Source organism: Penicillium malachiteum (genome assembly GCF_028827825.1).
Source record: "Penicillium malachiteum strain IBT 17515 chromosome Unknown utg000005l:1.0-9002435.0:326005.0-9005861.0, whole genome shotgun sequence".
Lineage (NCBI taxonomy): Eukaryota > Fungi > Ascomycota > Eurotiomycetes > Eurotiales > Aspergillaceae > Penicillium > Penicillium malachiteum.
In genome coordinates, this window is record NW_026643099.1 from 1,037,777 (window position 1) to 1,052,344 (window position 14,568).

General features: G+C 45.3%; 9 protein-coding genes across 9 annotated transcripts; 5 read left to right on the forward strand and 4 right to left on the reverse strand.

Annotated features, from left to right (window-relative positions):
* Positions 1 to 161: 161 nt before the first annotated feature.
* Positions 162 to 2,062, reverse strand: N7483_010423 (transcription factor domain-containing protein; the record flags this gene model as incomplete). Its single annotated transcript, XM_057093850.1, has 3 exons — positions 162 to 1,458; positions 1,530 to 1,819; positions 1,964 to 2,062. 3 exons carry the CDS (start codon positions 2,060 to 2,062, stop codon positions 162 to 164), a joined length of 1,686 nt encoding a protein of 561 aa, XP_056939821.1.
* An 863-nt stretch (positions 2,063 to 2,925) lies between these two features.
* Positions 2,926 to 4,321, reverse strand: N7483_010424 (FAD-dependent oxidoreductase; the record flags this gene model as incomplete). Its single annotated transcript, XM_057093851.1, has 2 exons — positions 2,926 to 3,973; positions 4,029 to 4,321. 2 exons carry the CDS (start codon positions 4,319 to 4,321, stop codon positions 2,926 to 2,928), a joined length of 1,341 nt encoding a protein of 446 aa, XP_056939822.1.
* A 267-nt stretch (positions 4,322 to 4,588) lies between these two features.
* On the forward strand, positions 4,589 to 4,987 carry N7483_010425 (uncharacterized protein; the record flags this gene model as incomplete). Its single annotated transcript, XM_057093852.1, has 1 exon — positions 4,589 to 4,987. One exon carries the CDS (start codon positions 4,589 to 4,591, stop codon positions 4,985 to 4,987), a length of 399 nt encoding a protein of 132 aa, XP_056939823.1.
* Positions 4,988 to 5,047: 60 nt separating this feature from the next.
* N7483_010426 (uncharacterized protein) lies at positions 5,048 to 5,407 on the forward strand (the record flags this gene model as incomplete). Its single annotated transcript, XM_057093853.1, has 1 exon — positions 5,048 to 5,407. The coding sequence occupies one exon, from the start codon at positions 5,048 to 5,050 to the stop codon at positions 5,405 to 5,407; it is 360 nt and encodes a 119-aa protein (XP_056939824.1).
* A 373-nt stretch (positions 5,408 to 5,780) lies between these two features.
* On the reverse strand, positions 5,781 to 7,910 carry N7483_010427 (ferric reductase family protein; the record flags this gene model as incomplete). The annotated part of the gene is made up of 4 exons (XM_057093854.1): positions 5,781 to 6,876; positions 6,931 to 7,090; positions 7,144 to 7,628; positions 7,681 to 7,910. 4 exons carry the CDS (start codon positions 7,908 to 7,910, stop codon positions 5,781 to 5,783), a joined length of 1,971 nt encoding a protein of 656 aa, XP_056939825.1.
* A 559-nt stretch (positions 7,911 to 8,469) lies between these two features.
* On the forward strand, positions 8,470 to 9,018 carry N7483_010428 (copper transporter family protein; the record flags this gene model as incomplete). The annotated part of the gene is made up of 2 exons (XM_057093855.1): positions 8,470 to 8,849; positions 8,916 to 9,018. 2 exons carry the CDS (start codon positions 8,470 to 8,472, stop codon positions 9,016 to 9,018), a joined length of 483 nt encoding a protein of 160 aa, XP_056939826.1.
* A 639-nt stretch (positions 9,019 to 9,657) lies between these two features.
* Positions 9,658 to 10,791, reverse strand: N7483_010429 (isopenicillin N synthase family dioxygenase; the record flags this gene model as incomplete). Its single annotated transcript, XM_057093856.1, has 3 exons — positions 9,658 to 9,833; positions 9,886 to 10,648; positions 10,723 to 10,791. 3 exons carry the CDS (start codon positions 10,789 to 10,791, stop codon positions 9,658 to 9,660), a joined length of 1,008 nt encoding a protein of 335 aa, XP_056939827.1.
* A 1,041-nt stretch (positions 10,792 to 11,832) lies between these two features.
* N7483_010430 (uncharacterized protein) lies at positions 11,833 to 12,147 on the forward strand (the record flags this gene model as incomplete). Its single annotated transcript, XM_057093857.1, has 1 exon — positions 11,833 to 12,147. The coding sequence occupies one exon, from the start codon at positions 11,833 to 11,835 to the stop codon at positions 12,145 to 12,147; it is 315 nt and encodes a 104-aa protein (XP_056939828.1).
* Positions 12,148 to 13,320: 1,173 nt separating this feature from the next.
* Positions 13,321 to 14,519, forward strand: N7483_010431 (amidohydrolase family protein; the record flags this gene model as incomplete). The annotated part of the gene is made up of 2 exons (XM_057093858.1): positions 13,321 to 14,278; positions 14,347 to 14,519. The coding sequence occupies 2 exons, from the start codon at positions 13,321 to 13,323 to the stop codon at positions 14,517 to 14,519; spliced, it is 1,131 nt and encodes a 376-aa protein (XP_056939829.1).
* Positions 14,520 to 14,568: the final 49 nt, after the last annotated feature.

Genomic DNA, 14,568 nt, shown 5'->3' on the forward strand with positions numbered 1-14,568 from the left:
CCTAAATGATTTGTCATGGGCTATCGAACATCGAGGTTCATTAAGGCCGTAGAACAGTATGGGCAGAAGAGAGAAACTGCAGCCATCGCGGGTGAAGAGGTGCTTCAAAACGAGACAAAATTATTGCAACGTCGTGATAATTCAAAGGTCCGGGAACGGATTCAATAAATCCAGCGAAAGATACTTAAAAAAAGGTCAGCATATCCAGCCAATTTGTATAAGAATTGAACGCAAATGAACATACAGCAAAGAAGTCGAGGCAACATCCAAAATTTCGCAAATTGCTCCAGCTGCAGTCGCAGAACATTCTGCTGATGTTCAATAGCTAAACGGAGATCAGAAGCCGATACCCCATCAAGTCCAGAGGCAGCCGTTGCTGACTTCTTATGCAAATCGAAGAAAATAAGGGCCGTAAAGATGATAAAGGATATGGCTGGATCTACCTTCACGAAGAATGAGTTGTCCCACTGCGCAACAGTCGCAGAGATATCTTGACAAATTTCTAGGACTTTCTGCCAGCTTATGAACCACGCTTCACCCTCCTCCTGGCCGCAGCCAACTATTGCAAGGAGGAATCGAGTCATAAGAAAATGGAGTACCGTGATCGATCTTCCGTGGTAAAACTCATGAGACTCATTGGCGAAGGCATTTCTTCGCGGATTGAACCATCCTTGTGGGAGCGCAAGGAGTAATGTCGAAAGATGTTTCTCAGTATTAGCCAATCGTGTACCGATATCCGAGTTTCTTCGACACAAGAATGCACGTGCAACCAATCCTGCCTGGCGTGTTGCTGCGATCGATATTATATGAATGTTCTTCATAAGTGTTTCAGGATTCGCAACTATGGTCGGGATCAATTTCCATAGATCTTCAAGTCCTGCTGGAAGAAATAGCTCCTGGGGATTTGGATCCGATGCACTAGAGTTCAGTATTAAAGATGTATTCGTGAACTCGGGATCAACTAAGAATGGGGTTCCGGCGGAGAGGTTTGAGTATGTATCCAAACGGTAGATGCACCACCAAATTGAACGCCATTCTTGGATTTCATCTAGACTGAGACAGCGCCAGTCTGGATACAGAGCGCGTATGCCTTCAAGCCGATCAAGTCCGATACGGTAGCCCAGTCGTGTTAGATTTCCTATGCGTTTCCATGATTGATGGCCGGGGAATTGATGGAATTCATAGAATGCTAACACACATGCTTTTCGGAACTGATCAAGAGACGGGAAATCACCGACCATATCATCCTCCAGCAAACTTGAGCTCAGCATCCTGTCAATACTTTCATTGAGATCGGATTCGTCCGGAAGTAACGGTAGTCCACTAAGCTTTGCTGTGATGATGACAATCGCAGAGACTAGATCTTTGTTACACCGATCTTCACGATACTCCTGAAGGAACTTGGACTTGGAAAAGATAGGATTTGCATCTTGAACGATCTCAAAATAGTGCTCAATCCTGTTCAGGAGATCAAAGGACGCGGAACTGATTAGCCACTGATAGACGGGTGTGAAAAGAATGAAACACACAAGTGAGACTCTTGTTCCAGCGTAATGTCAATTGCAAATGCCGAATGGTGAATTGCACTTGCTCCGCCCGAGGGTTCAACGAACGATGGGGCTGATCGCGATTGATGCTGCCCCACAGTCTCTTGAGCCTCAGCGGATGTGTGTGCAGGTGGTCGAGAGCGAGTTGAGACCCGCTCATAGGTTGATCCACGCGGCGGTCCAGGCTTGCGGCGTCTCAGTGAGTACACACATGGCACTCCCCGTTCCAAGCAATGCGAACATGCTGGTCGCTTACGATCACCTGGCAGTAGCTTGATCAGTGAATATGAAATTTGTACAGGCTTAGTTATTTCTCACATTTTGTTTTCTTTCTGCGAATATGGTTAATTTAAGTCCCGATAAGAGCACAGGGGGAAAGCACCGGAGGATCCATACCGGATACAAGGATTACAGACCCTCTGGGATGATTCTTCACCTATTGATCCATGTTCAACCTCAGTACCAAGTCCTCCCTGGTCTCCAGTATTGACAGGCTGATTCTCATAATTCTCCATTCTCGAGAAAGTGCGAGGATATTCCCTGTTGGAGTCGGAACGACATTTGACTAAAGTCGGAGGAACCCTTGCAGTCATTATGAACTGGAAGATGCTCCGGCGCTAACCTTATTAAGGATAACACCGACATCAATCCGGACTACAACTTCAAACATATGAAGCCCAGTGTATACTGCAGGCATACGTAGTAGTATAACCCTGAATAGAACTTTAGATATCTTCCCGGGCAGGTGGACGTACTTCATTTGGAATGTATTGATTATTTAGAACTTGAAGTTTTTTTTTTTTTATTTTGGGAATTAAATCTAAGTATCATAGTAAATAGTGCAGAGTAGAGAGAGTCGACTATTCAAGGAACCAGAGCTCCCATATATTCGAGTAAAAAGCTCCCCAGGTATGGATTCTGCTCTGCTGGCCTAGTGGTCAGCGGCCTGCGACCCAACCGGGGACAAAGGTATTGAAATCGAGGTGGGCCGGGCCGCTTTTCGGTGGCAGAGATAATACTAGCGGGTAGGTGGGATTTCTCGCTACGGTCAGGGACTATTATTTTTTTTTAATTTTTGATTTTTTTACCTCTTATACTTCTAGCTATTCTCTTTCTATTGAGATGGTCAGATCATCAAAATAAAAATAATTGAGGGAGATAGAAAGGATTATGTGTTAAGGATGGATGTATCAAGTGAGAGATGTTGAGGCTATTCACGCATTTCTGGTTTTGAAGGTCCTGGGTCCGATCCCTGACCTTGCTAGTTTTCTTTTTTCTTTTTAAAGTACTACTCGACTCGACCCGTGTAAACCTGACTCCTGAGCACCCTCCTTTAAATGGCCCATTAAATTTTGAAGGAAAATCATGCAATATGGATTCAATGACTATTCTCTCTTGAACGACTCATTGGATGAAGCCAGCCAATTTTTCCTTGGATCGGCTCATTCTTTCCCACATATTCCAATATTTTCCCCTTCAATAATTCAGAACCTATTGCCCTCTGGAACAGCAAATTGTCAACCCACGGAGAAAGCGTCAAGTACCGCGATATAAGCCAATAGGAAGGGTTGCTCCAAGTATGCATCCGAGTTTCCATTCTTGAATGCGCCAAGTCAGCAAAGAGAGAACTAGCAGAACTCTTTCTCAAAGATACATAGTTCTCAAACACTTTGGTCAGAGTCGAGAAGTCAGGGTTATTGTCCGTGGAGTCTTTCACAGCTTTTTGAATGCCATTACATAGAACCACGACGTCCTGCACTCCATTATTGAATCCCTGACCCAGATGCGTTGTAAATTTATGACAAGCGTCTCCCACAAGTACAATTCTCCCCAAACTCCAGTGCTGTACAATTCCTTCTTGCATATCCGTCATTCCTTTGCCTATCATTTTAGGCCACACGTCCTTGACTTTCACAGTTTGGGTCAACGGAAACTCAGAAAATTCTTGACCAAGCTCTTCAACCTCTTTCTCTGAATAGTCCACGCGTTCTCTCGTGGGCTGAGGTAGCTTCTCATAAAGGAAGAACCAAGCAAGCTTCGGTCCGCTCAAATACATGATCGCCTTGTTCTGACTTTGAACATCATATCCGAGACCCGATTCTGATGGAGCTGGGAATCCCCCAAACAGGATTCTGAATGTTGATATAAACGGTTTTTCCGGATCCCAAGGCCGTAACGGGTCTTCTTTCAGTGCGATCTCGCGCATTATCCGGCGTGTCTTGCTATGTACGCCATCGGCACCGATAACGATGGATCCAGGATATGAGGTACCATCATTGCAGGTGACTTTGACTCCGGTGTCATTTGCCTCAATGTTTTGCACACTTTTGCTGGTAAGGACCTTCTCCTTTGCTGCTGCTGGAAGGCCGTCATATATTATCTTGATCAATTCAGCCCGGTGGAAAGCCGTTGGCCCATAACCATAGCTGTTGAACAAACGTCAGCAGCAAACAAAGATTTTCACGTGGAGGAGAGACTAACGATTCACGGATTTTCTGATATCGTGGACTCTCATTAAAGACGGTTCCATCTGCGGTAAAGGAAAGGTGATGCTTCAGCTCGCCGCCGACCGAGAGTACCTGCTCCAGGATGCCTATTTGATGCAAGACTCGAAAAGTATGAGGATAAACCACCAGGCTAGCACCCTTGTCTTCCACGATTGCTGGGCAACGCTCTAGCACAATAAAGTCGATGTTGGCAAGATGAAGTGCGTGTGCCGCTATTAGTCCAACAGGCCCTCCACCAACCACAATCACCTTGAAGGCACTTTTCATGATTGATCAGAGTATCGAGTTGATAAAAATTCTTTTTCTGCTAAAAGCATCTTAACCTGGAATTTTATAAGAGCTCCATCTCGACGAAGTAGATCGTTGTTTGACCCACTCGGTGGATCTTTGGTGGATCCTCCGAAAGACCCTCCGAACTAACAAAAGTTACTCCGGCTCAGATAATCTGCACTGTACCTTTTTCTGCTCCTTAAATTAATTCTTTCTCTATCCATTCTCATCTTCCACGACAATTCCATACTTACTACCCTGAAGATGCGTGTTCTCGTGTTGGGCGGAACCGGTAAACTCGGCTCTCGCCTCCTGTCAGCTCTGATAGCAAGGGAGCATCATGTATTCGCCTTCGTCCGAACGCCCTCTAAGCTCGCCCCGGGGATTCAAGACAAATTGGCGGGAATTGAGCGCGGAGATGCCAAGAAGTCATCCGATATCGAAGCTGCTCTTGTTCGGAATAAATGCGACGCGGTGGTGAATGCAGCCGGATATGCTGCAATGGCACCATGGGGCAAAAGTGATCTTCCCTTCATCGTGGATGCTGTGACCTGCGCAGCATTGCAGGTCGGACGCGATCGCGGGAGTCCACTTAGGGTGTGGTTCCTTGGTGGACAGGGATTATTGGATATTCCGACTCAAAAGTATATGATTGTGGACTAGTAAGTGAAGACTCGAGCTGAGGTTGAAGATGTGATCGTGTTGCTGATCCAGGCTTTCAGCATGCGAATTTTCCCCGAGCATCGTCAGACATGGAACAAGCTTCGATCGTTACCTCCTACCGCTATGGAATGGTCAATCCTTTGTCCCGGATTCATGCATCCTTTGAGTCAGACGACATACCCACTCGCCTCGAACGCTACCGCCGACAATATTGATGCGAGTGCTAGTACGCCACCAGATTGGTCGCTCAAGCTTATGTGCGTTCCGTTGATGGGTGGATATCTGAACATAATGTCTCAAGCTTCAGCGTATGGCACTACGCTTGAAGATAATGCAGATTTCATTGCGAAGGATCTTTTGGATGGGAGGGAGAGCGCATGGATATTCCAGAAAGTTGGTGTGAAGGAGAGACGCAAGTAGGAGCACTTGAGGGAAATGGCGGCAACATTACTGAGGAACAGTAGGTAGATAATGTCAATGTATATGGTACGAGCACCTGATGCTTGAGGAATCGCGATGTGAGAAGCTTCAAAATTTGGAAAAACCATAACAAACCAAATACAATAGAGAGAAATATCGAGTAAGTATCAAATGAGTGAGAAAAAGTCAAGCTATCGAAGATTTGAACGCACTTCTCTACCAACCGCTTACTCTCTAGATGCTAGGCAACAATAATACTACTGAAGTGTATTCTACCTTGGCATAAACGTTCAGGTACCCCACAGGGAATAAGATCTTTCGTTTCAAAACGTAATATTTACAAAAGTTGGGGAATTCCAATATCGAATTGGATTTACCATGCAAAGCTCTCCGCATGTAAGTACACACCTTCCGCTCCAGTACCTTTATATGAGCCTCGTTCTTCACTAACAGTGGCAACTGTATTCCTCACATTGCTCACCAATCCCGAAGGACCACATACAGCAACACCAGTCTCGCCTCTGGCATGGTCCAACAGGTCCCAAAGCATTGTCTTAAGGCGAGGTCGGCCTGATTCATAGACAGCAGATTGGATTGATGTTGAGGTCTTTGTCTGGTTCTTCGCAGAAGAGATGATAGAAACAACCTTTTCCGCGGGACTCGAGGCTTCAAGGATTGTTTCGGAGATATCTTGGATACTTGAAGAGCCAAGCCCACTGCAACAACAAGGTCCCTCCGTATTGCTGCATTTGCATCCGCTCAGCTTCTCTGATGGTTGAGATGGCTCGACGTCGCAGGTCACGAAGAAGCGAATTTCAAGCTCAATGCCTGCATTGAGAAGCGCTTGACTGGCTTTTTGTAACTCATCCGAGATCCAATCTGTACAATCAGCTGTTCTGATAACCCAAATAAAGACTAATTTCCGAACTGGAAGCTTTCCATCTGTAGCTCTTTGCGCAATGTCGAGAAGAATTGGTAGTGTAAATGTAACACCCGTTGATCCTGCAATGAGGATAGCAGTATCAAAAGCTGCAAAGTCGGCGTGTGACCCTCCATACGGTCCACCTATGAGGGATATGTGTTGAGTTTCTTCTGCTTGTACAGTTTGGACCTCATTCTGAGTTTTCTGCAACAAATCAGATGATGAGGACTTTGCAGAATGAAGCAATCGACGCGTAAATCCGCGGTGTGCTCGCAGAATAAAAACAAGATCATTCTCATGTGACGAGGGAATTGATAAGATAGTTGCCGGATGAGACTGTCCAACTCCCAAATTCGGAATAGATAGGAAGACATGCTGGCCCGGAGTCCAGCGCTTTAAGCGAGGGGATGAAATGCGGATCTTGGTCACGTCACCGAGAAGCTCAGTTATGGTAGCTTTTGCCGGTTTCATATTAACAAATGCATAAATGATGGTGCGTACGAGCCGATCAAGAATGAAGATGCCGACACCAATCCAGGCGTATATCCTAGAGGTATGTCAGTACTCAGAATGAATAGGATTTTCATGGAGAGTGAGGTACCTGGAGCTGAGCGCGGTGGAGGGTAGATGGTAGAAAATCGCGACGACAAGACCGACAAAGGTAATAATGTGCTGTATAACAAAGAACTCATATCTCCAATTGCGAATGGGTGCTGTTGAGGAGAACACCAACCACACCATGATGATCCAAGTCGCAAAGCCTTCCAAACGTTAGCCGAGCTGAGTATAAAGTGTAAGGAGAGAGTCACTGTACCTGTAGGAATGCAGCTGTCGGTGTCAAATTCCAGTTTCATCACACCATACTTGTGCCATCCGTAGGCCTGGACTCCGCCATGGATGGTAGCAGTTAACAGCATAACTCTGGCCACCCAGCGATGCAAGATCTGGAGCCGTTCATATGATACGCCCACAGCATACCCGATGAGGTTCCGCTTTCCAGCCAGTAAGAGAATCAGAGGGAATTGCGTGATGGTAAGCCAGCCTGCCCGCAGACCTTGTGCTTGCCAGTGCTGAGCACCAGGATAGTCACCATTATAAAATTGCAACCCCATAATATAGCCGAAGTATCCCAAAATGAGTAGTATTGACCCGATTGTTGGGATTCGAAGCCATGAGTTCATGAATGTGATTTGGTGGTAGGAGATTTCCCGAACCACTGCTGTACAGCTAGCCAGTAATGAAGTAACTGGATTCGAGGGACTCGCAGGACGTGGCCGGTTTGCAGCCGCGGCGCGCAGTCTAAATCGATATCAGTCGGAGATCCTTTGATTAAGGATTGTAAGTGACATACCGTAGTTTCAGTATAGCCCATTGAGTCCAGTGGGCTACACCCACCAAGACAACCACAATGACGATTCCATACCAAAATGCCCGTGCTATAGCATAATCCGATACTTGTAAAGTGGTGTCATCTAGCAGAGCATCTAAGAATTCTGAAGCCACTGTAGAATTAGACATATCAAGCCCCACATCTGTGAGGTCAGGGCCTCCCGAGATCGATGAGTCCGAATTCATATCCATCTTGACCGCGCCAAAACTGGTCAGAGAGATCAGAAGGATATGAATATGAAGAGAAGAAAATTGAGCACGCCATAAATGAAATGATATCTTTTGATGATTCGTATTAACGTGGGGACATCGTGGGGACTCTTATGTCAAAATCTCCGATTTGAAGCTTGATTCTTAATAAGCCTTGAGCAAATTACCGAATTGGGTTTAGCCTTGAGCACATTTGCGAGAGTTTTTTCGGCCTTGACCAACCACTTATCCCGTACTACTAATCACTTGGTTTCACTCTCCCAATCGCTTAGAATAATTACTATAATATCATGACTTCTTCCTTATTTGAACCAATTGATGTTTCTAAATCTATCTATATTCCCGTATCTACCCCTCATTTTCTTTCCTCTCCCACGTGTGTCGGGTTATTACTTCTGCCTCAGTTCCGCAAGGGATGATCTCATTCTCGGGTATCCCCCATCCATTCTAAAATCCACCCACCACCTGAACTGGTAGTTAAACAGTTTGATCATTTCGTGTTTACATTACACTTGAGCAATCAACGCTCCCTTTCCTCACTATGGATATGTCAACAGCGACTACCACTACTTCCAGTATGGCCATGTCATCCACCTCCGACATGAGTTCAACAGATATGGTCTTCAACACCAACAACCTCAGTGCAATGTTATTCTCTCAAGCCTGGATGCCAACTACGACCGCCGGATACGTTGGAACTTGGCTTTTTCTCTTCTTCCTAGCCATCATATGGCGAGCCTCTGCCGCTTCACTTGCCAAGCTCGATGCCTTCTGGGCTGCTAAAAATGCGAGATACTCGATTCTCATCAATGGAGGTCAGGACCAGCCTACGCAAAAAGACTTGGTACAAGCATGGAGACTATCGGTCAATTTACCCCGAGCAGCCTTGCGTATGATACACCAAGGAATTGCATACCTATTGTGAGTGTCAAGTTTCACCTGAAAGCGGGAAGAAAAGGTGTGCGACGTTACTAACATGACCTTCAGAATGATTGCGGTTATGACGATGAATGTTGGCTTCTTCTTCGCTGTGCTTGTGGGGTACTTTTTTGGTGAATTGATATTTGGTCGAGTCTCACGAGGGGATTAATCATGATGAAACTTGAACTCGAAAACTCCAAATGTCCGCTGCGGATCATGTACATAAAAGCAGCCTATCTCACGAAGTGCCAGTGATGTAAATAAACTCCTTACACTGGGTTCAACCGAATAATGACTACTATCTGGAACAATTATCTTCAAAAACTTCAATCTCTCACTGCGTGCTAGCGGTCTGCTATCAGTGGATATCACTTAGGATCAATGCTCAACAGTCTTCATGGCCATTCTTTAGACCCTTATTGCTATTTAGCGCGTCGCAGCCTGGAGCAGTTCGCGTATTCCGGGTGGTCTCGGCAATGACGTCGAAGCTTATCCATGGCTCATATAGATGAGCGTGTTCAAATTGACTACTAGTATGTATCTTGTCTGACAGCTCTAGGGAATTATTGGGGGTTGTTTATTCACAAGTCCGGCCACATAGTTCGATTCAAGAGGGAAGAGAACTCAAATGTCCGAATGGCTTACAGGCACTGTGATAGTCAACCTTGGGACATAGTAGGTAGTTTTTATAGCGGAGAGTTGAGATTGAAGATGGCGATCAACTGTCAGAATAGCAGCTAAAGCCAATATTGATTCAGAATAAACGACACTTGATAAACATTGATATCGAGGTCTCAGAGACCCTAAACTAGATAGTTGCAGTCAATCGCGAAACCAGATAGTCCCCCGCGGTGATATCGGCATATTTCTTGGAGGTGTGGGTTTCTTCCCCGTAAGTCCCCGGCAGTGCTTCGATCAATTTATTATTGTTGGGGTTGCAAAAATAAGCAATACTGTACCGGGATGGGTATGTATCGGACTCGTCTGTCTCCTTTTTCGGCAGGGATGGGTGGTTGGATTACTCGATGCCGCGTACTTCGAATGGTATCATTGGACCAGCGAGCGAGTAGATCCCCAGCATTAACAACAATGGTATCGGCGATAGGCGTGGCATCAACAAAAGTTCCTCTGGGACTTCGCACCTGCAACCCACCGTGCCGGTCTTGGAAAAGTAATGTAACTGAGCCATAGTCACTATGCTCACCTGCCCGAACCTGATTAGGATTATCTTTGAAGATTTCCTTCCGAACAGGAGGATAATGGAGCAAGCGCAGATTGTTATCGCCCTCGTTAACGAATTCGTCAAAAAAGTGCTCTGGTAGATTCATGCCTAACGCAATTGCACTCATTATTTGACGATGCAAGTCTTTACATCGTTCAAAAAACGCAAGCATTGTTTCCTTGAAATCTTGACCTTCCTTATCAAGGTGGTCGGGCCAACGATTAGGAAGCTCTTCAAGACCCTCACGGCCAATCTCCATTGTCTCTTTTAGATCAGGTACAGTTCCCCGCATTGTGCTGATACCCTCTGTTTCCTCGAGGGGGGCGAGCTTCTCCCGTCCAGCTGCAATGTAACCGCGGTTGGACTGTGGGGTTGTCCAACCCAATCCGTCCTTCTGGGACTGGGGTCGATTGAAAAAACGAGCCGATGAGGCAAAGACTCGAGAGACGACTGACGGTGGAATACCATGTTCTTTGAGATACAGAAAGCCTGATGTCTTGAATGCGTTGGTTATGGACAGGGCGACTGCATGCTTATCAGAGGGTGTTCCTGAGAAGAAAGGACCAAAGTCGATGAGCTGCAACGAGTGAAATCAGCATATTGTTCCAAAGAGGTTGACCAAAAAATGGGGGAATATTGGGGGAGTATTACAGGTATCACCAAGTCATCTTTCTCCACAGCGGTCGAGGCCGATGGAAGGTCTGGGGCAACGCTGGCCATTCTGAAAGTGAGATTTGAGTTCGGTGGCACTTTTGAAAGGGAAATGAGAATAAATGAAAAAGCAACTTCCAAGTGAGTTTGGATATGTCAAGTTGGAGAAAGTAAAAGAACAAAGAGGGGAAAGCAAGAGATAAGAATGTGGAGATAAGGTCTGCATGAGTGCTCGGACCAGTGGACATCTTAACCTCGTTCAAGTTGTGTGGCAAATAAACTCCTTTAGCTGGATCTAGTTTATAAGAGGCCGATACAAAGACCTTAACTATTACTCTATCATAGATAATCCTCGCACTACTAGGTAGTGGTAATCTCTATTGAGCGATCTAGTACAAGGTTACTAGCATTCCGATTAATCACCATACCTCCATCCTCTTCTTACTGCGCAGCACTTTATTTAGAGATTGAAATGGGTCTGGATAAAGCACTGAAGAATTTAGTAGAATTTCAAGTCAATTGGGGTATATGGTCGATAAAACTGTCACTTTAGATGTGTCATCTATGAAGATACCTGCCAGTGGTCGATCCATCTGTATAGTACCTAGTGGATAATCGGGTGTGGGTACCTATGCACGACCCTTCAAGTTCCCACATAGTAACTTGAAATAAGAACATGGTTCAAGTTTGTACCAGATACAGAATTTGAGATACTCCAGATTCTGAATGAACGTTCAACCGAGTTTCTCGGTTTAAAGGGCAGCATTCACCTGGGAAATGGCCATGTTATGAGGGATTCGGACTGTGAAGCAGTTAGCCACTTGTTTGTCTCTCAGATAAAGATATCGAACATTTCTGAAGTCTTTCGTTCTCTCAGATATTGATTTTCCCTTTAGTCAATAAACACATGTGCAGATAAAATCCAATTTGAAGGTCAACTGGTGGTTCAAATGCCAGCTTTTGGCGGGGATCAACAAACCCGCTCGGTGACATAATTGAGTAACCCAGCCGAATTCAGGTACAAAATGCCCCTCATCTCGGTGTTTTCTTTCTGTCATCATCTTCACATCTCGCAATACCAACATATCCAGCACCTCCAAATCACCCATCATGGTTTACCACCTTGCAGTTATGTACCCCAATGAGGAGGGTATTCAATTCAATGAGTCTTACTACCTGCAAACCCACATGCCACTAGTGGATTCCAAATGGAAGAAGTATGGATTGCTCGGCTGGAAGGTCATCAAATACACACACTCCATGGATGGTACTCCCTCTAAATACTTGATCGCCTGCAAGCTGGAGTTCGAGGGTGAAGAAGGCTGGAAGGTGGCCTCAAAGGACCCTGAGAACGCCGAGGTCTTTGGTGATATTCCCAACTTCACCAACGTGCAACCCATCACTTTGGCCGGCTCGCAGATTTAAATATTCTGGTCGCTTATGAGTGAGTATTCATTCATCGTCTTCAACTTATTGACTATGTGTGACATATTCTGACGTACGACTAAGATTAAGACTACTAGTGTGGCTATGATTCTATGAGGAAATGGGGAAGATGACTTCCTCTTGCTGTACTTATCCTTCCCATATTATCACCAATGAAGTATGATACGCTGAAGACACTGGCAAACTGTCTCTTGCTATCCAATCCTTTCCATCAAGAGCGATGTAATTTGTATGCCAGTAAGTGGCAGACCGACCGGCATTTCTCGTATCCTCCCGAGGTCCCAAGTTCTTAGTCTAAGTCCTCACGCCGCGCTTCGCGCAGTACTGCCAGTGAAGCAGCGAGCATTTGAAATTGGGAAATGTATGTCCTCAGCACGCAAGTACTTGGCCAGATGTGTCTACATCCTCTCAGATAGAAATTTTCACATACTTAAGTACAGGGCTCAGTCCGAGTCAGTAGCATCTACAGGTAAGTCATAGGCTACACCTCTTTGTATGTAAGTACCTACAGGGTTATCTACATGATTACCTGGAGGAGAAGAGATAGCTACAGTGAGACATAAACTCATATTTAGATAGAATAAATAAAAGAAAAATCTACTCTATTAGTAAATCTCAAGTGCTATGTTATGGTCTCTACCTAGGTAGTATTCAGGTAGTGAGGAAGCTTCAAACCCCACTACAACTCAAGTAGAAAAATACCTGGGTACGTCTATATAGTCTACTTTTCTTCATCCTTAAGAGCATGACTATATCAACATAATACTACATATTACAGAAACATTGGAAGGTCTATTGTTCTACGGAATAGATCGGGTCTAGATCTAGAAGACTACTATGATAACGGAGATCCGTTAAGAATTAAAAACGTAATGATGCTTGGTATCAATGGATTCAATCTACCATGTCCAGTATCTTGAAGATTAAGACTAAAGCCAATCAAAATTCCAGATGAGAATATCTAGATAGAATCAAATGTAACCTTTATCATGGTTACCTTTTCCAGAGAAAAATGAAGATCATCTCCAACATTTGAGCGTTATCACGGACCTGCAACCCCCGCATCTGCAGGTCTTATCTCCCTCTATTAAAGCACCCCAATTCAAGTTCATCCTGCCACACTGGTATTATCCTCTTCTCCAATTATTCATCATGTCTCAACTCATTGTCGACATACACACTCATGTATACCCACCCTCGTATATGGCGATGCTCCGCGCTCGCAAAACAGTACCCTACATTCACGATCCCACCGACGGTTCTGAACCCCGTCTAATCATCCTCTCTTCAGACGATGACCCCGCAACACCTCTCGACCAGAGAGGTCGACCTGTCGACACATCCTACTCTGACATCAATGTGAAGCTCACATTTATGGAGAAACACGGTATAAATTGCAGTGTCATCTCCCTTGCAAACCCATGGCTCGACTTCGTACCTAGCGACGAAGCCCAAACATGGGCCGAGCGAATAAACGATGATCTTGAATCGACCTGCGCGGGCGTGAACAAGAATAAAGAGAGCAAGTCTCTTTTCGCTTTCGGTGCTTTACCACTAAGCGCGCCGTCAGAGATTGTTGTCGGCGAAATCAAAAGATTAACTACTCTACCTCATATCCGCGGTGTGATCATGGGCACCTCAGGACTGGGCAAAGGACTTGATGATCCTGACCTTGATCCGATCTGGAGAGCGCTAAAAGAGACACAGCTAGTTCTTTTCTTGCATCCGCACTATGGTCTTCCAGATGAGGCATTTGGTGGTCCTGAGGTGATTAATCGCTATGGACATGTTCTACCACTTGCGCTGGGATTCCCACTTGAGACTACAATTGCTGTGACGCGAATGCTTCTGAGTGGTGTTTTTGATCGCTTCACGAAGCTTCAGGTTTTGTTAGCTCATTCTGGTGGGACATTGCCATTCCTTGCGGGCAGAATTGAGAGTTGCATTTTGCATGAGAGAAAGTTTATTGCTAATGGCGGCGATACTCCTGGTCCCCAGCGGAGTATTTGGGAGGTTCTGCAGACAAATATCTTCCTGGATGCGGTGATTTATGGCTCGGCTGGGTTACAGGCGGCTGTTGTGGCTGGTAGTCATGATCGTTTGATGTTTGGTAAGATATTCATTCTTCTTGAGTGTTCTGGTTTTTAATTTGATGAGAAGTCTTGCGCTAACGTCTAGAAGGCACTGATCATCCATTCTTCCCACCTTTGCATGATGAGGATGAGAAATGGCCTAGTGTTACTACAAATTACCGGGCTATTCGCAGTTGCTTTGGAGATGAGAAAGCGGATTCCATTGGCATGGTTCTGGGAGGTAATGCTAATCGTGTTCTCCGACTGGGATTGGAATAAGCAGTAGTATTTGGATAAAAAAAATACACTTCCCTTTTCGGTTTTTTAT